Source organism: Suncus etruscus, chromosome 1, assembly GCF_024139225.1.
Source record: "Suncus etruscus isolate mSunEtr1 chromosome 1, mSunEtr1.pri.cur, whole genome shotgun sequence".
NCBI classification, from domain to species: domain Eukaryota; kingdom Metazoa; phylum Chordata; class Mammalia; order Eulipotyphla; family Soricidae; genus Suncus; species Suncus etruscus.
The window spans coordinates 174957918-174977805 of record NC_064848.1 but is presented as its reverse complement, the minus strand read 5'-3'; the positions used below and the strand labels follow the sequence as shown (position 1 = coordinate 174977805).

At 45.5% G+C, this 19888-nt stretch overlaps 1 protein-coding gene across 1 annotated transcript in view; it reads right to left on the bottom strand.

Moving 5' to 3' along the window:
* Positions 1-19888, bottom strand: part of TEX14 (testis expressed 14, intercellular bridge forming factor) — a 105852-nt gene that overhangs the window by 39412 nt on the left and 46552 nt on the right. The window contains 8 exon segments of the mRNA XM_049764792.1: positions 920-992; positions 6072-6138; positions 9647-9766; positions 13282-13420; positions 15571-15844; positions 16936-17024; positions 17214-17339; positions 18787-18892. Of these exon segments, the coding sequence (XP_049620749.1) occupies positions 920-992; positions 6072-6138; positions 9647-9766; positions 13282-13420; positions 15571-15844; positions 16936-17024; positions 17214-17339; positions 18787-18892 (994 nt within the window).

Genomic DNA, 19888 nt, shown 5'->3' with positions numbered 1-19888 from the left:
GAGTAATCCCTAAATGCAGAGCCAGGATTAAAGCCTGATTGTCACTGGTGGTGACACACAAAATAGGAAAAAAATATGGATTTATATATGAGTTAAAAGTTTATGGGGCTGAAGCGATTGCACAGTGGTAGGGTGTTGGCCTTGACACTGCCAATCCAGGACCGACCTTGGTTCGATCCCCAGTGTCCCATACAGTCCCCTGAACCAAGAGCAATTTCTGAGCAGATAGCCAGAAGTAACCCCTGAGCGCCACCGGTGTGACCCAAAAACCTAAAAAAAAAAAAAGATCGCTCCTGGCTTGGGGGACCATATGGGACACCAGGAGATTGAACTGCAGTCCATCCTAGGTTAGCATGTATAAGGCAGATACCCTACCGCTCGCACCACTGCTCTGGCCCCCAAAAAACTGTTTTAAGTGACTAAAATTTGGGGTTGGTTTGTTACATAACAGAACTTAGCCTACCTCAACTAGCACAGTACATCATTAGTAGTATGGTCTCAGAAAAATTAAACTCAAAATTCTCTGAACTTTGTTTTCCTTATTGGAAAACTGGAGTTAGCAAGGTATAAAATATCTCAGAAAGAAAACTTGGACACACAGAGCCTGACATACGGTAGCTGCTAAGGAAATACCTAGCTATAATTAAGATAAGAAAATTGAGGTCTGAGAAGGGTAAAGTAAATTGACTGTTACTGTGCCAGGTACTTTACACCTATAATCACTATTTCTGAGAGAGGTCTTCCCAAGAGGTGTAGGGTGTGCTAGGTCCAGCAATTCTAGTCCAACTTGGTCTGATGGTTAAATGTTTTAGGTGGGCGTGGCAAAAAATCTGCACCCAGAAAAAGATAATAATGTTGTTTATGATGATGATGATGATGATAATATTAATAATAGAGATAGAGAGGCACACAGACAAACCTTTGGATCTGAGACTTGATCCAAATCTCGTTATTCTTTCCAAGGCTTTTTCTCACAGGGAACTTTTCTTCATCTGAAAGAATAAAACAAATGCATTTGAAGAAAATCTTTGACAAGCCAGATTATTATTTTCTTTTTTTGTTTTGTTTTGTTTTGTTTTGTTTTTGGGTCCCACCCGGCAGCATTCAGCGGTTACTCCTGGCTCTATGCTCAGAAATTGCTCCTGGCAGGCTCAGGGGACCATATGGGATGCTGGGATTCGAACCACCGTCCTTCTGCATGCAAAGCAAATGCCTTACCTCCAGGCTATCTCTCCGGCCTACAGATTATTAGTTTCATTCTTTAGAATTCCCTTGGCTCTGAAGCTGGAGCAGTGGCGCAACGGTAGGGCATTTGCCTTGCACACTCTAACCTGGAACGGACCATGGTTCAATCCCCCGGCATCCCATATGGTCCCCCCCAAGCCAGGAGCGATTTCTGAGCATAGCTGGGAGTAACCCTTGAACGTCACTGAGTGTGGCCCCCAAAAAACAAAACAAAGCAAAACAAAGAAAAAAGAATTTCCCTTGGTTTTGTTGAGAATGAAAATTTATCTGAGGGGCTGGCGAGGTGGCACTAGAGGTAAGGTGTCTGCCTTGCAAGCGCTAGCCAAGGAAAGGACCGCAGTTCGATCCCCCGGTGTCCCATATGGTCCCTCCCAAGCCAGGGGCAATTTCTGAGCACTTAGCCAGGAGTAACCCTTGAGCATCAAACGGGTGTGGCCCGAAAAACAAAAAAACAAAAACAAAAAAAAAAAGAAAATTTATCTGAGGACCAGAATGGTAGCATAGCAATAGGGCATTTGCCTTGCACGTAGATAAACCGAGTTCAATCCTCAGCATCCCCTATTGTCCCCTCAAGCTTGCCAAGAGTGATTTCTGAGCACAGAGCCACGATTAACCCCTGAGCATCATAGGGTGTGGCCCAAAAGCAAAAAAAAAATTTTTTTTAATTTGAATAAGCAGTGTTTTTCTAATTGGGTTTGAATGGAGTACTGTAAAGAGATTTTTGCTCTGAAAGTTTATTTTCCTTGCTCAGAGGAGAGTACTATATTCTGACACTCTGAGTACAATCAAGCCATTTACTGGTCTTTCAGTTATAACTGCAGTTATTTCTGCACACAAATGTTGTTTTGTTTTTTGGGGGGAGTTCTTTTTTCATTTTCTTTTTTTCTTCAGGAAGGCAAACTGACCTCCTTCCTGTCAACAGACACCAGAGGGCGTTGAAATAAAAAATTATTTGTTCCCTGAAGATTACAAATAGAAAAGACCATTAGCTGGATATTGCCCAACTGCTCTCTCAGCCAACAAACACCAAAGAGCAGGGGGTGGGTGTTGAGAACTTAGGGCCTAATTCAACTGTTTTCCATTCTCTGGCATCAGTGTTCTTTCTTTCCAGTTCCAGTAAGAAAAGATACCCTGGGGATGATAAGGCTAATATCTTCCTTTCTTCCAATTTATTGCTCTGATTTATAGAGACAGAGACAGACAGATTAGTCTGCCCTATTTGCAAAATAGTCATGACCCCTTCCTTATGCCTGATGGGGAACGATCAAGCCAACCAGAACTGTATCACCTTTAGCATATACCAAGAGCTCTAAAACCCCACCAGTGGAGCAAGTACTGAGGTTCTTCCTGTGACCTTTTATCAAATATTGATACAGCATAAGCACCTAAGAAGCGTTAAGGAAGTCCTAATATGTACAACTCTGAGATAGACGACATATTAGACATTTGCAAGTCTGCTCCTCTCCTTTATTTATTTATGGTTTTCTAAGCCACATCTGTGATGTTCAGGGCTTATTACTGATGGTGTTTGGAGGCCCACATGGGATTCTGGGGATCAAACCCAATTAAGACACAGTCAAGTGCCCTATCCACTTACCCGCTGTACTATCTCTCTAGTTCCCTCTCCTTTACATTATTTATAAAAAATAAAATATATATATTATTTTTTTTGTTTAGCCAGCAATACTCAGGGCTTACTCAATACAGGGTTCTGGGGATAGAACCTAGATCCTCCATGTGCAAGGCAAGCACTTTATCTGTTGTACTATATCTATAGCCCTTTCTCCTTTAACTTTGTAAGGTTCTGGGGCCGGCGAGGTGGCACTAGAGGTAAGGTGTCTGCCTTGCAAGTGCTAGCCAAGGAAGGACCACGGTTAGATTCCCCGGCATCCCATATGGTCTCCCCCAAGCCAGGGGCAATTTCTGAGCGCTTTGCCAGGAGTAACTCCTGAGCATCAAAACGGGTGTGGTCCGGAAAAAAAAAAAAAAAACTTTGTAAGGTTCTCTTTTTTTTGTTTTGTTTTTGGTGCCACTGTGCTATCTTTCCGGCCCCCTTTCTCCTTTAACTTTTTATAAGAAGAAAAGGGACTCCAGGGTGAAGTCATGCCCAAAGAAAAGCCAATGGTTTTTTACTGCACTTAGAACACAGCATGTATCCCATTGTATGCAAAATGGAGACTATCTACATTAAAGCTAGAGTGGGAAAGGTAGTGGAAAAGGGCTAAAAAACAAAAAACAAAAAAGCAGCAGAAGTCAGTCATCCCTCATTTCAGAGGTCTGCACTAAATTAGGTCTAATTTTCTGACTTGACTGCTATAATTTCTCCCATTCCTCTTCCAGACCCAAATAAAATGGTATATAAAGGAGAGAGGCTCACACAGAAAGTGACATGGGAAGTAATAACTGTGTGGAAAAAGGTAGGTAGTCCAAGACCTGGTCTGGGGACTTTTTGTTTTTGTTTTTTTTTTTTTTAGTTTAGTTTTGCTTTTTGGTTTTGAAGCTACACCCGGTGACACTCAGGGGTTACTCCTGGCTATGTGCTCAGAAATTGCTCCTGGCTTGGGGGACCATATGGGACACTAGGGGATCAAACCGTGGTCAGTCGTAGGTTAGCGCATGTAAGGCAGATGCCCTACCGCTTGCACCACTACTCCGGCCCCTGGTCTGGGGACTTTTAACTGACTTCTAATTGCCCTGAGAATTTAACTATTTACCTAAAAGATTACAATGTTTATGACCAGAACATATGCACATGGATGATCCAGATTTAATCCTTGGCAATCCATATGTATTCCAATATGATCCTTGAGTGGTGAACCAGGAGTGATACACCCTCCCCCCAGCACTTCTGAGTGTGCCCCCAAATCAAAACTAGGAAAATTGGACAGTATTTTAGAATGTTCCCAACTACGACGAAATTCTCAATCAGGTCAGAGAAAAATTTGGGGGCCAGAGTGATAGCACAGCGTGCAGATGACCCGGGACAGACCTGGGTTAGATTTCCAGCATCCCATATGGTCCTCCAAGCCTGCCAGGAGCTATTTCTGAGCACATAGTCAGGAGTAACCCGAGTGCCGCTGGGTATGGCCCAAAAATCAAAAAACAAACAAAAAAAAACAAAAAAACTCAAACCAACCAAAAATACCCAAAGTGAGATAAAAGATGGAATGTGCAGAGGAAGGAAGGAAGGAAGGGAATAAGTTCAGAACTCAAATCCATATCTGGGCTCAGAGTGCTGAGATATGTTTTGATAAATGAGTAACTTTGGTTCTAAAATAACGGATGTTCCAGGATCTGAAGGGGGTACGGGAAGCTGCTTGTTTTGTATATGATTAACTCTGGTTTGAATCTCTGGCACCACACAGTCTTCCTGAGCACAGTCACCAGTCACTCCTGAACAGAACCAGAAATAAATCCTGAGCACCTCCAGATATACTTGTCCACAAAAAACAAATTGTTGTACACCTTAAAAGAATAAAAATGCGGGGCCGGGCGGTGGCGCTAATGGTAAGGCACCTGCCTTGCCTGCTCTAGCCTCGGACGGACCGTGGTTCGATCCCCCGGCGTCCCATATGGTCCCCCAAGCCAGGAGCGACTTCTGAGCGCATAGCCAGGAGTAACCCCTGAGCATCACCGGGTGTGGCCCAAAAACCAAAAAAAAAAAAAAAAAAAAAAGAATAAAAATGCATGGTTTTTCTTTCTATTCTTTTTCTATTTTTAGCTTTGAGGACATAATCGGCATTGCTCGGGGGTACTCGCAGATCAGTGCTCTCAAAGCTGATCTCAACAGTGCTCACCATTATTATTATTTTTTTGTGTGGTTTTTGGGTCACACCCGGCAGTGCTCAGGGGTTATTCCTGGCTTCACGCTCAGAAAATTGCTCCTGGCAGGCACGGGGGACCATATGGGACGCCGGGATTCGAACCGATGAGCTCCTGCATAAAAGGCAAACGCCTTACCTCCATGCTATCTCTCCGGCCCCAGTGCTCACCATTTGGTGCCAGGAATAAAACCGGGTCCTCCAGCATGAGAAGTTTGCACACTAGCCTTTGAGATAGTTCTCAAACCCCATAAGCCTACAATTTTAAAATTGTCTACATCAGAGTAGTTCACATATCTTGCACCACACCATGGCTGGTAATTCAATTTTAACTTTCCATGTTAAAATTAAAACAAAACAGGGCCCGGAGAGATAGCACAGCGGTGTTTGCCTTGCAAGCAGCTGATCCAGGACAAAAAGTGGTTGGTTCGAATCCCGATGCCCCATATGGTCCCCCGTGCCTGCCAGGAGCTATTTCTGAGCAGACAGCCAGGAGTAACCCCTGAGCAACGCAGGGTGTGGCCCCCCCCAAAAAATTTAAAACAAAACAAAAAAAACAGTTGCAATGCTATATAGACTCTAAGGCCTCCTGAGGAAAGAAAGTTGATTTGGTATTGTTAGCTGCTATTAATTCTTAGCTAAGATGCTAGCAAAAAAAAAAAAATAGTATGGCAAAATTATCTTTGAGGGCAGTTAAAGACATGGAAATCTTATTTTAGTATCTGTTGTATCAAAAATTAGCTGTGGCTTGGGCAAATCCTGAAGAAATCTCACAGAAGACTAGAGGGAGAAATGAAGCCACTATTATCACATACTCTAAGAATTCTGGGGGATGTACCATAACAGGACCAGTAGCTGTGCTTAGAAGTAAAGGGGATCCATTCTAATGAGGGGAAATCCCTGACCCTTGGCTTTCTCATCTGCAATGAAAGGCCTAGGCAGTGTTGTAAACATCTATGATCAAAGTGATGAAGCTCAGAGGATTCAGCCCTGAGGGTTTATTACCAGTGGCTTGAGTCTGGATAACTGGATCCTGTATTCCTTTAAAATTCTCTTCTATGGGACTTGAGGTCTAGAAAAGAAAAGGAGAAGAGATTCACTGGAGGTACACATGTCAAAAGAACTTTTTCATGCCCTTTTTCATTCTCCCTGTTGAGGCACACCAGCAATGTTTGGCGGCAACTCCCAGCATCATGAAGTACTAAGCTCTCAAAAGTGGGGTTCCCACTCTGGATAAAAGCACTGGTATAGCAGGCGAAGTGTTTGCCTTGTATGTGGTGGATCTGAGTTCAATCACTGGCATCCCATATGGTCCCCCAAGTTCACTAGATGTAATTCCTAAGCATAGCCAGGTGTGGTCAATTTTTTATTGTTGTTGTTGTTTTGTTTTTGGGCCACACCTGGCAGCTCAGGGGTTACTCCTGTCTCTACACTCAGAAATCGCTCCTGACAGGCTCGGAGGACCACATGGGATGCCGGGATTCAAACCACTGTCCTTCTGCATGAAAGGCAAACACCTTACCTCCATGCCATCTTTCCGGCCCCTTGGCCAATTTTTTTAAATGTGGGAGGGAGGGCTGGAAAGACAGCACATCAGGAAGGATGTTTGCCTTGCAAGCAGCAGACCTGAGTTTGATCCCTGGCATTCCACAATGGCCTCCCAAGAACTCAAGAACTGCCAGGAGTGAATTTTTTTGTTTGTTTGTTTTTTGTTTTTGGGCCACACCCAGCAACACTCAGGGGTTACTCCTGGCTCTATGCTCAGAAATTGCTCCTGGCAGGCTCTGGGGGCCATATGGGATGCCCGGATTCAAACTACCATCCTTCTGCATGCAAGGCAAAAATGCCCTACCTCTATGCTATCTCTCCAAGCCCCTGCCAGGAGTGATTTTTGAGCACAGAGCCAAGAGAAGTCCTGAGTGTCACTGAGTGTGGCCCAAAACCAAAACAACCCCCCCAAAAAAGACAGAAAAACTGGGCCATGGGGCCGGGCGGTGGCGCTGGAGGTAAGGTGCCTGCCTTGCCTGCGCTAGCCTAGGACGGACCGCGGTTCGATCCCCCGGCGTCCCATATGGTCCCCCAAGAAGCCAGGAGCAACTTCTGAGCACATAGCCAGGAGTAACCCCTGAGCGTCACAGGGTGTGGCCCAAAAAAACCAAAAAAAAAAAAAAAAAAAAAAAAAAAAAAACTGGGCCTAAGAGATTGTACAGCAGGGGGCTGGAGAGATAGCATGAAGGTAAGGCATTTGCCTTTCATGCAGGAGGTCATTGGTCCGAATCCCGGCGCCCCATATGGTCCCCCGTGCCTGCCAGGAGCAATTTCTGAGCCTGGAGCCAGGAATAACCCCTGAGCACTGCCGGGTGTGACCCACAAAAAAAAAAAAAAAAAGAGATTGTACAGCAAATAAGTGCTTGCTTTGCATGTAGCCAACCCAGGTTTGATCCCTGACACCCCATGGTCCCCTAGCACTGCCAGGAGTAATGTAATCTCTGAGTGAAGAACTAGGAGTAAGCCCTCAATCCCACAGGATGTAGTCCCCCAAAAAAGAGAAAATTGGAGCAACATAAACAGTACAGAATGCCGAGATTGTATAGTGGTTAGTACTATGCGTTGTAATAAACATTACAGAATGTAGGGCACTTGCTCAACATGCAGCTAACCCCATATCAATCCCCAGCATCACATATTATTTGCTAGTCTTGTCAAGAGTGATCTCTGAGCACAGGATCAGGAGTTAAGCCCTGAGCATTGTTGGGTATATTCTGCCCAAGTAAAACAAAAATAGAAACAAAAAGGAAACTGAGAGCTAAAGAGATAATTCAACAGGTTGAAGCATATGCTTCTAGGCTCAACCTTCTCATGGGTCCCCAAGTACCACTGAAAACAACCCCCTGAGCACCAAATGGGAGTACTCCCTGAGCAAAGCCACAAATGGCCGAGAACCAGAGAGAGGAGGGGGGCAGGGCAGAGCAACAGCACAGGGGGTAGGGTGTTTATCTTGCACATGACCAATCTGGGTTCAATCTCTGGCATCCCATATGATCCCCCGAGCCTGCCAGGAGTAACTGCTGAGGTACAGAGCCAGGAGGCACCCTTGAGTGCCACTGGGTGTAGTCACAAAACAAAACAAATAAAACAAAGAACAGAAAACTAGAGGGCTAGAGCACATCTTTGTATGCAGGAGCCCTGGCCAATCTCTGGCACTAGTAGGAACAAGTCTCTAGTCCCACTCTAGGGGAAGTCACTAAAGCATTCAGGTGTGGCAAAACAAACAAAAAAGTCCAGAGTTTTCAGAAGCACAGAAAAGGGAAAGTGTACCTTACTTATACAGTATCGGGGGGAGAAGCCAGGGCCTCACATGTGCATGTCATGAGCTATGTCATGAGCCAGCCCTCAGCCCTAGAGAAAGGGAGGGTGGACAACTCTCCAGAAGCTTCACCTCAAATCCGGCCTCTCCCACCTACTACCACATTTGGCGGGTCAAGGCTATATCTGTAGATCTTCTATCAGCTCTCTATACAGAAGAATAAGTGCCTGCCTTCTCTTCCCCACAGAAGTAAATTAGGTGACATTAATAAAGGTGTTCCTGAAAAACAGATAGACTGAAGCAGTACACTGGGTAAAGAGCTTTTTTGCAGAGTGAGCCAACCTCAGTGTGATCCCCGGCATTGTTTATGGTCCCTGAGCCCCAATAGGAGTATGCCCAATGCATAGCCAGGGCCAGGACTGCTATGCAATCCAAAGACCAAAAAAGAAAGAAAAAGTGCTATTCAGGGGCTGGAAAAATGGCACAGCAATAGGCATGTGCCTTGCAAGCAGCAGATCCAGGATGGACGGTGGTTCGAATCCCAGCATTCCATGTGGTCCCCTATGCCTGCCAGGAGCAATTTCTGAGTAAAGAGCCAGGAGTGACCAGAATGCCGCTGGGTGTGACCAAAAAAAACCAAAAACAAAACAAAAAATGCTACACAATTTCAAGAGTCCGGTTCTGAGAGAAACTGCACATGACCTCTTAGTCTCAAAAAAAAATCTTATTTCCCACTGTTTATTCCAAAAATGGAATAGTATAGGTTGCTGTTTTTAGACTTTTCTCAGTAGAACAACATTAAAGGGTCCATGGAGAAGGCTAAAAAATGTACTCTAGGGGCCGGAGCGGTGGCCTAGGCCGTAAGGCGTCTGCCTTGCTCACGCTAGCCTAGGACAGACTATGGTTCGATTCCCCGAAGTCCCATATGGTCCCCCAAGCCAGGAGTGATTTTTGAGTGCATAGTCAGGAGTAACCCCTGAGTGTCACCGGGTGTGGCCCAAAAAACAAAAACGGCTGGAGAGATAGCACGAAGGTAAGGCATTGGCCTTGCATGCAGAAGGTCAGTGGTTCAAATCCCGGCATCCCATATGGTCCCCCGAACCTGCCAGGAGCAATTTCTGAGCATAGAGCCAGGAGTAACCCCTAAACTCTGCCGGGTGTAACCCAAAAACCAAAACAAACAAACAAACAAACAAACAAAATGTATTTTAGTTCTTGCTTTGGCAGCACATATACTAAAAAAAATGTACTTTACCCTGACTGTGATATTTACCTCTAGAGCTTTGTTTCCTTGAGCAGTCGAAGAGTGAAGACATTTATGGTTTGAAGTTAAAGATTCATCTATTGTTTCCTCAGCAGATTTTGGTGAACAAGTAGACTGCTCAGACCCATCCTGTTAACAATAAAGGAAATCAATCACTTTTCTCTTGTAGTCAGCAAGGCTCTTTCTAGCAGGGAGTGTCCCTTAACAACAGTACACAAAGTCACCCATTGAGCAGGTCCCTCCTTGGCTATGCCCCCTTCCCCTGAGCAAGATAAGGATGGCCCAGAGGCCTGTGCAAGGAGGCAAAGCCTGAGTCCCAGCAACCTATGACCCCAAGGGGTGGGAGCAACCTTTATGCTCTGAATTCTCAGAATAGAGAAGAGCCCTAGAGAATAAATAGGGACTAAATGGAGGCATCCTGACTGTCAAGGGCATGGCCCATGAGCTGGCACCATCCTCTACATGAGAAGGCCAAGCTGCTCAGACAAGGAGAGTTCCCTCATTTTTCTATCTGAAGGAGTCATATCCAGTGATGTGCAGTAAAATATTCCTGGCTCTGTGTTAAGGGTCAATACAATACTGGAGGTCAATCTGGAGTTGGTGAGATGAAAGGCAAGTATTTTAACCCCTGTACTATCTCTTGTGCCCCAGTTTCTCATTTAAACAAACAAGAAGGGAAGGAAGAAAGAGAGGGAAGGAGGAAGGGAGGGAAGAGCAGGATTTTAAGAATTGCAATGCAGGGCCGGATTAACAGCACAGTGGTAGGGTGTTTGCCTTGCACGCAGCCGACCCAGGACGAATCCCAGCATCCCATATGGTCCCACTTGTTTGCCAGGAGCGATTTCTGAGCGCAGAGCCAGGAGTAGCCCCTGAGCACAGCCAGGTATGACCCAAAAATCAAAAACAAAAAACAAACAACAACAACAACAAAAAGAATTGCAATGCAGGCCCAGGAGCAGGGTGTTTGCCTTGCACTTGCTCAACCTGATTGATCCTCAGAACTCCATATAGCTCCCAAGCACCACCAGGAGAAAGAGGCAGAAGTAACTCTCTAAACATTGCTGGGTGTGGCACCACTCAAAAAAAAAAAAAAAAAAAAGGGGCCGGGCGGTGGCGCTGGAGGTAAGGTGCCTGCCTTGCCTGCGCTAGCCTAGGACGGACCGCGGTTCGATCCCCCGGCGTCCCATATGGTCCCCCAAGAAGCCAGGAGCAACTTCTGAGCGCATAGCCAGGAGTAACCCCTGAGCGTCACAGGGTGTGGCCCAAAAACCAAAAAAAAAAAAAAAAAAAAAAGGCAAAAAATAGGGTCAGGCAGTTAGCTCAAGTGTAAAGCACATGCCTAGCATGTAAGAGGCTCTGAATTGAACCCCCATAGCACCTCTCCTGGGTGTGGCCCTACTGGGTCTCCATAGGCCAGGCAATATAGTTGTGGCCCCTATAAATAAAAGCAAAATAGCAATGCAACCTTAATACAAAAATATCAAGACTTCAAAAAGTAACAGCTTTTTCTTCAGCATCTTCATTCCTCTGTAATCTTTCTTCTGCTTATTTCTGTATATTCAACTCCTGTTTATCACACAGCTCTTGTCCTCATTTTCCCTCATCCCTTTGCAGACGTTTTGTGGTTTACTTCCTAGAACATTGCTTTTGCCACACATTTCCTCTTCCTGTGTACTCAGCTTGCTTATACCCTGCTTTTCAAACTGAATTTTCTCTTATGACCTGACTTCTCTATCTTCCCCACTCTTCTGACAACCTTGCTTCTCCAGCCAAGTCCTGCTTAATATGTCCCTGCTATCTACTCAGAAAAAAATTCATTGCTCGGGGCCGGAGAGATAGCATGGAGGTAAGGCGTTTGCCTTTCATGCAGGAGGTCATCGGTTCGAATCCCGGCGCCCCATATGGTCCCCTGTGCCTGCCAGGAGCAATTTCTGAGCCTGGAGCCAGGAATAACCCCTGAGCACTGCCAGGTGTGACCCAAAAACCAAAAAAAAAAAAAAAAAAAAAAAAAAAAAAAAAAAAATTCATTGCTCGAGCCTTCCTTCCTCCCTCCCACTTTCCCTCCCTCCCTCCCTCCTCCCCCCTTTCTCCCCCCCCTCACACACACACACACACACACACACACACACACACACACATACACACACACACACACAGCAGTGCTTAGGGCTCACACACACACACACACACACACACACACACACACACACACACACACACACACAGCAGTGCTTAGGGCTCATCCTTGATCATCGCCAATTATGACCAAAAAAAAAGAAAAAAAAACTTTTTTAAAAACAAGAGCCTTGGGCCCGGAGAGATAGCACAGCGGCATTTGCCTTGCAAGTAGCAGATCCAGGACCAAAGGTGGTTGGTTCAAATCCCGGTGTCCCATATGTCCCCCGTGCCTGCCAGGAGCTATTTCTGAGCAGACAGCCAGGAGTAACCCTTGAGCACCACCGGGTGTGGCCCAAAAACGGGGGTGGGGGGGGTGGGAGGTAGGAGACAAGAGCCTTGGGGCCAGAGAGATAGGACAGCAGATAAGGCCCTTGCCTTGTATATGGCCAATCCCTAGCATCCCAGATGGTCCCCTGAGACTGCCAGGAGTAATACCAGAGAACCACTGAGTGCCGCCAAAAGAAAAAAAAAAAAAAAAGACAAGTCCCTTAATCCTTGTACTATCTGGCCCATATAGTATTTTATTTTCAATTGCTGTTAAAATTCTTTCAATTATTCTGGGCCCACATTAAATACAATAGAAGAAACTTTGGTTTCTAGTCCAACTGTTCAAGTCAGAATGTGTTACACTTCTAAAGCAAGGATGAACCTAAATGTTAAAAAATGCCTGGCACCTACAGATCCTACTGAGGCTCAAATACCAGGTCTGAACATGTGCTTCCATTGGGTGAGAGTTGGCTGTGGGTCTTCAGGAATATTCCAGATAAGGGCCATAGTGATAGCACAGCAGTAAGGTGCAGCCAACACAGGACAGACCCCGGTTTGAATCCCGGCCTCCCATATGGTCCTCTAAGCCTGCAAGGGTACTTCTGAGCACAAAGCCAGGAGTAAACCCTGACACCGCTGGGTGTGACCCAAAAAACAAAAAAAAAAAAAAATTTTTTTCCAGATAAAGGGGCCAAAACAATAGTATAGTGAGTAGAGCGTTTGCCTTGCATGTGGCCTACTTAGGTTCAATACAAGCACCCTATATGGTCCCCCAAACACAGCCAGGAGTAACTCCTGAGCACAGAGCCAGGAGTAGCCTCTGAGCATTGCCAGGTGTGGCCCTCTCCCCACAAAAATAATATTCCCGGTGAAGACATTCTCATTATAACTCCTGCTCCACTGAGACCTCAACTGCTGGCTTGACTACAAGCCTCATTATCTAATCTCACCCTTACTGGTCTTGTCTACATACCTGGATAGAAAACTTAAAAGCCAGTATTGAATCTGACATGTCTGTGTTCTCCCCAAATTTCAATGCTTTGAACAGTACTAGGCAGAAGGAATTACATTTTGTTTGTATCAAAGACACAAGGGTACTTGCTCCAACCAAAAAGAATCACCATTAGTCTTATTTCAATGTCCTGTATATAGCAATTCTGTCTTCAGGCTCAACTTGGCTCTCCAGGAGTGTTACTTACACTGTAAGATTTCGCACTGATAACAGATGTACCACAATTTGCTTCAAAGACTTCACTAAGCTCTGGCAGTTCATTCTTTTTCAGGGATAGGAGTCTGATACCTATTGATGGACACAACCAAGAACCAAGGCCAAAGTTACTGAGAAATATTCAGATGGTATAGAATACTATGAGAGAAGTGATGTGTAATTCTGCCACTGTCCCATAGGCCAAATTAAGACACTGTCCAAAGTGTGAGACTCTTAGTGTGGCCCAGCACATAGCCCTCAATAATCTTTGAAAAATTTATTCTGGTTTCTGGGACACACAAATGTTGCTCAGAAGCTACTCCCAGCTCATTGCTATGGGGTCTTTCTTGGCAGTGCTCAGGGAACCATGCAGTGTTGGGTTCTGGCATGCAGGTTTCTGGTATACAATGCATGTGTTTGAGCTCATTCAGTGAACCCTCCAGTCTCATTTCAGTCTTTTATCTACCCTTTTCCACATTTGGGAGTGATATTTGACAAGAAAAGATTCTTAGTCGCAAATATGTATGTATGTATACAAAGAAAATGTATAAATACATACATGTTTTTTACTAAGGCACCTTTCTTTGACCTGCAGGCAACTCTTAATTCATATCTCAGCCTCTGTTGCAAGCAATTTACTAGGCAGAAATATATTGCTTTAAGGGGCCGGAGTGGTGGCACATGTGGTAGGGCATTTGCCTTGCACATGCTAACCTAGGATGAAGCATTCAATCCCCTGGCATCCCATATGGTCCCCCAAGCCAGGAGCAATTTCTGAGCAGATAGCCAAGAGTAACCCCTGAACACTGCCTGGTGTGTCCCCCACCCAAAAAAAAAAATATTATGTTTAAGGCCGGAATGGTAGCACAGTAGTAGGGCATATGCCTCTCAAGCAGCTGACCCAGGATGGACCTGGGTTCAATCTGTGGTATCCTGTATGGTCGGTCCCCAAGCCAGAAGTGAGTTCTGAGTGCATAGCCAGGAGTAACCTAAGTATCACCAGGTGTGGCCCAAAAACAAAAAACAAAAAACAAACAAAAAAATAGTAATTATCCTTTGTTTCTAGGATCCTCTGAAAGTCAGAAAAATTTTCTGGCTTAAAAGGCAGTGCAGCGGGGCCTGGAGAGATAGCACAGCAGCATTTGCCTTGCAAGCAGCTGATCCAGGACTAAAGGTGGTTGGTTCGAATCCCGGTGTCCCATATGGTCCCCCGTGCCTGACAGGAGCTATTTCTGAGCAGACAGCCAGGAGTTCTGAATGCTTTAGCCAGGAGTAACCCCTGAGCACCAAACAGGTGTGGCCCAAAAAACAAACAAACAAAAAAAAGGCCGGAGCGATGACATGCCTTTCATGCAGAAATACGGTGGTTCGAATCCCAGCATCCCATATGGTCCCCCCCAGCCTGCCAGAAGCAATTACTGAGCGTAGAGCCAGGAGTATCCCCTGAGCAATGCCAGCTGTGACCCAGAGTGATAGCACAATAGCAGGGTGTTTGCCTTGCAAGCGGCCAACCCATGACAGACCCGGGTTTGGTTCCCGGCATCCCATATTGTCCCCCAAGCCTGCCACAAGCGATTTCTGAGCAGAGCCAGGAGTAACCCCTGAATGCTGCTAGGTGTGCCCCCCCCCCAAAAAAAAATGAAGTTTCAAGAAATGAAAAGTAGACATTGCCTTCAGGTAAGAAAGGTTCTATTTTTTTTTTTTTTTTTTTGGTTTTTGGGCCACACCCGTTTGATGCTCAGGGGTTACTCCTGGCTATGCGCTCAGAAATCGCTCAGAAATCGCCCCTGGCTTGGGGGGACCATATGGGACGCCGGGAGATCGAACCGCTGTCCGTCCTATGTTAGCGCTTGCAAGGCAGACACCTTACCTCTAGCGCCACCTTCCCGGCCCCAAGGTTCTATCTCTTGCCAAGTTAAACCCAAGACTAGGATCAGTACATAAAATTATTTTACTTTCATTGTACCAAAAGGTTTGCTCTAGTCAGAAAAACCTCTGGGCAACACATTATTCCCTGAACACCCATAGGGAGTGAATTTCTTATCTGTGAAAGGGACAATGGGATCAAATGGGCATGCAACTTTCCACTGAAAATCCATGGTCCCAGACAGATGAATAAGGAGAAAACTATGCAAAGACAGTAATCAGTTTTGTATGTGAGATGGCGAGGCTTGCTTGAATCCAGGCCTCAAACATACAGTTACTCCTCAGCCTATGATTTCTTTTTGAGAGTTGGCCGCTTGGTTACAGTTCACCTCCATCCTGACTTTTCCAAATAAACTTACAAGGAAAGCTGCCAGGTCCAGGCTGTTCACCATGCCAATCACTGTTGGGGTCACAGTCATCTGTTTTCTCACACTTGCCATTTCCACTCTTCCTGGGACACTCCACAGCTGGCTTACAAACTGCATTCTCAGGGTCCCTAACCAGGGGCTGTGGCAGAGGATCAGGCTCATTTTCAGTGTCACTCTCTAAAGTCAGACTAAGCTGAACATGCCAAGGAGATACCGCCAGCTGCCCAGTCACTGCTTTTTCTGCCACTTCTTTCACCGCCACTGAATATAAGAGAAAGTAGGATTTTAATGGGGTCAGAGAGATAGCATGGAGGTAGGGTGGTTCGAATCCCAGCATCCCATATGGTCCCCTGAGCCTGCCAGGAGTGATTTATGAACATAGAGCATAGAGACAGGAGTAACCCCTGAGCACTGCTGGGTATGACAAAAAAAAAAAAAAACCTATGCCTTATAACGTTGCAGGTTGGGCATAGAGATGGGAGGAAACCTGGGGACAATGGTGGAAGAAAACTGACAACAGTGGTGAGTTTGGTGCTACAATACTGTATGTCTAAAACTCAACTATGAATAACTTTGTAAACCATGGTTCTTTAATAAAGTAATTTTAATTTTTTTTAATTTTGGGGGGCCACACCCATTGACGTTCAGGGGTTACTCCTGGCTATGCGCTCAGAAATCACTCCTGGCTTGGGGGGACCATAGGGGACGCCAGGGGATCAAACCGCAGTCTGTCCTAGGCTAGCACTTACAAGGCAGACAGACGTTTTACCTCTAGCACCACCACTCTGGCCCCTAAAATAACATTTTAAATGTTATACATTACATGTCTATCTTGCTGTGTTTTTGTATGATATTCATTTACACATATATAATAAAAGTAGTTACTGTAAGTCTAGAAAGGGAAGTTATTTCCCTTAAATGTAGGAGGACAGGACAGCACATGTACAACATTTCTGTGTTGTTTGAAGGGGCCACACCTAGTGGAAACCAGGAGTTACTCCTGGCTCTACACTCAGATTACTCCTAGAAGGTTCGGGTGACCATATGGGATGCTGGGGATAGAACCCAGGTAGGCTGAGTGCAAGGCAAACACTCTACCCGCCATACTATCACTCTGGCCCATATGTACTATGAATTATATTCACATTAAAACTACATTTTAGGGTTTGTCTTGCACTTAGATGATCCAGGTTTGATCCCCGGCATTCCATATGGTTTCTGAGCACTCTGGGAGTGACTCCTGAGCGCAAAGCCAAGAGTAAATCTTGAGCATTGCCAGGAGTGACCAAATACTAAAAGGAATTATGCTTTAAACTTCATTTTATTCAACAAAGACATAAATTGCTACTCACTTTTCCATTTTAAGTATTCCTTTCCATCATCTTCACTGTTTATTGACTTTACGTTACAGATTTCAGAAGACACGGGCTCCGTATAGATCCTAAATTGTACAGTTTTTTGGCAGGGAGAAGAATGAGATGGACATAATAAACACATCAGTTACTCAAGGTTCTGACACAGCCTTGAGCCACCCCACAAAGTCCCAGCAGTTGTTTCTGCAATTGCACTGCTTCCGTTGTACCACCAGAGGGCACCAGATCCATGGTATTCAAATTCCACGACTTCTTACCTGGTCGAACCCTGACCAAAGCTGGAGACAACAGGAGGTTCCTGAGGGTGGCTTGGCTTGGTCAATAGAGAATTATTCATCTGTGTCACTTTGGTGCGGGCACCAGACTCTCTAGGCTTTTCCTGGCTAAGAAAGCAAAGGACTGGGTTAAATGATAGCCATGAAGCCAGAGTGACAAATAGCACAACTATAGGGCATTTGCCTTACATATGGCTGACTCAGGATGGACCTGTTTGATCCCATATGGTCCAAGCCAGGAGTGATTTGTGAGCGCATAGCCAGGAGTAACCCTTGAGCGTTACCGGGTGTGGCCCAAAAACAAAATAATAATAATAATAATAATAATAATAATAATAATAATAATAGTAATAGGGGACCAGAGAGATAGCATTGGAAGCAAGGCCTTCCGCCTTGCATGCGGAAGGACAGTGGTTCGAATCCCGGCATTCCATAAGGTCCCCCAAGCCTGCCAGGAGCGATTTCTGAGTATAGAGCCAGGAGGAACCCCTGAGCGCTGCCAGGTGTGACCCAAAAACCAATAATAATAATAATAATAATAATAATAATAATAATAATAGTAATAATCTCCATGAATTGTTTTTTCAGTTTACAACTTGAGATTTCTTGATTCTAAAAGTAGTTTTGGGGGGATCTGAAAGACAGTACAATGGGTAAGGCTCTGGCCTTGCAAACAGTTGACCCAGATTCGATTGCTAGCATCCCATTTGGTCCCCTAAGCATTGCCACAGGGATCTCTGAGTGAGGAAACAGGGGCAAACCCTGAGCACTGCAGGTGTGGTCAAAACCTTCCCACCCATCAAAGAAGCAATTTTGCAGCAGTTATCAAGAATTTTTAGTAGGAAGGAAAAAAAGGGGGGAGGAGAGCCAGAGCAAGAGAGCGAGAGAGTGAGCGAGAGCAAGAGAACAAGCGAGAGAGAGAGAGAGAGAGAGAGAGAGAGAGAGAGAGAGAGAGAGAGAGAGAGAGAGAGAGAGAGAGAGAGAGGGAGAAACGAGGAGAAACGAGGAGAAACGAGGAGCATTGGGGTGGGAACTGTAAACTAGTGAAGGATGTTGGGCACTATAAATTCAATCTGGTCCCCTGTGCCTGCCAGGAGCTATTTCTGAGCAGACAGCCAGGAGTCACCCCTGAGCACCGCCGGGTGTGGCCCAAACACAAAAAAAAAAAAAGAAAAAAAAATTTTTTTTTTTTTTTGGTTTTTGGGCCACACCCGTTTGACGCTCAGGGGTGACTCCTGGCTATGTGCTCAGAAATCACCCCTGGCTTGGGGGGGACCATATGGGACGCCGGGGGATCGAACCGCGGTCCTTCCTTGGCTAGCGCTTGCAAGGCAGACACCTTACCTCCAGTGCCACCTACCCGGCCCCAAGAAAAAAAAATTTTAAAAATGTTAACACTCCTGGGGCTGGAGTGATAGCACAGTGGTAAGGTGCTTGCCTTGCACCCAGCCTACACAAGACAGACTCCAGTTGGAATAACCCCTGAGTGTCGCCGGAAGTGACCCAAAAACAAAAACAAAAACGAAAAAAACAAAAAGTTAACACACCAACATACCTGTTGTAAGTTTGGTTCCTGCTTCTTCTCAGATTGTCCCTGGCTCCTTGAGAGGGCTGAAACTGTTCAACTTTGCTCTGTTTTCCAGGGACACAAAGAATTGACAGTTTTAAAAGCAATAAACATTTTTCAACGCTTCAGCGAGGGAATTCTCTTCTCACATTCTATTTTCAAAGCTATCCCTGATACAATTGTTCCAATAACCAGACGTACTAACGTGAAGACTTCACTGTGAATGTTTCACATTAGTAACTTATTTATTAATGGAGCCCATTATTTAGAATGTCCCCAAATTTCAGTTTCAGATAGTAAGTGAAAAATGAGCAGAAAAGATAGAGATGTAGATCAGTGGTAGAATTCTTTCTTTTTTTTTTTTTTTTTTTTTTTTTGGTTTTTGGGCCACACCCAGCGGTGCTCAGGGGTGACTCCTGGCTATCTGCTCAGAAATAGCTCCTGTGGAGGTAAGGTGCCTGCCTTGCCTGCGCTAGCCTAGGACGGACCTCGGTTCGATCCCCCGGCGTCCCATATGGTCCCCCAAGAAGCCAGGAGAAACTTCTGAGCGCATAGCCAGGAGTAACCCCTGAGCGTCACAGGGTGTGGCCCCCCAAAAAAAAAATCAAAAAGAAATAGCTCCTGGGGCCAGGCGGTGGCGCTGGAGGTAAGGTGCCTGCCTGCCTTACAAGCGCTAGCCAAGGAACGGACAGCCAGCAGTTCGATCCCCCGGCGTCCCATATGGTTCCCCCAAGCCAGGGGCGATTTCTGAGCACATAGCCAGGACTAACCCCTGAGCGTCAAATGGGTGTGGCCCAAAAACCAAAAAAAAAAAAAGAAATAGCTCCTGGCAGGCACGGGGGACCATATGGGACACCAGGATTCGAACCAACCACCTTTGGTCCTGGATCAGCTGCTTGCAAGGCAAACGCCGTTGTGCTATCTCTCCGGGCCCCAGTGGTAGAATTTTTATCTTGCATATGCGAGACCCAAGGTTTGATCTTAGCACAAAAAATAAAATAAAATAAAATAGGGGCCGGAGTGGTGGCACAAGTGGTAGGATGTTTGCCTTGCACGCAACTAACCTGGGATGATACCTCGCTGTCCCACA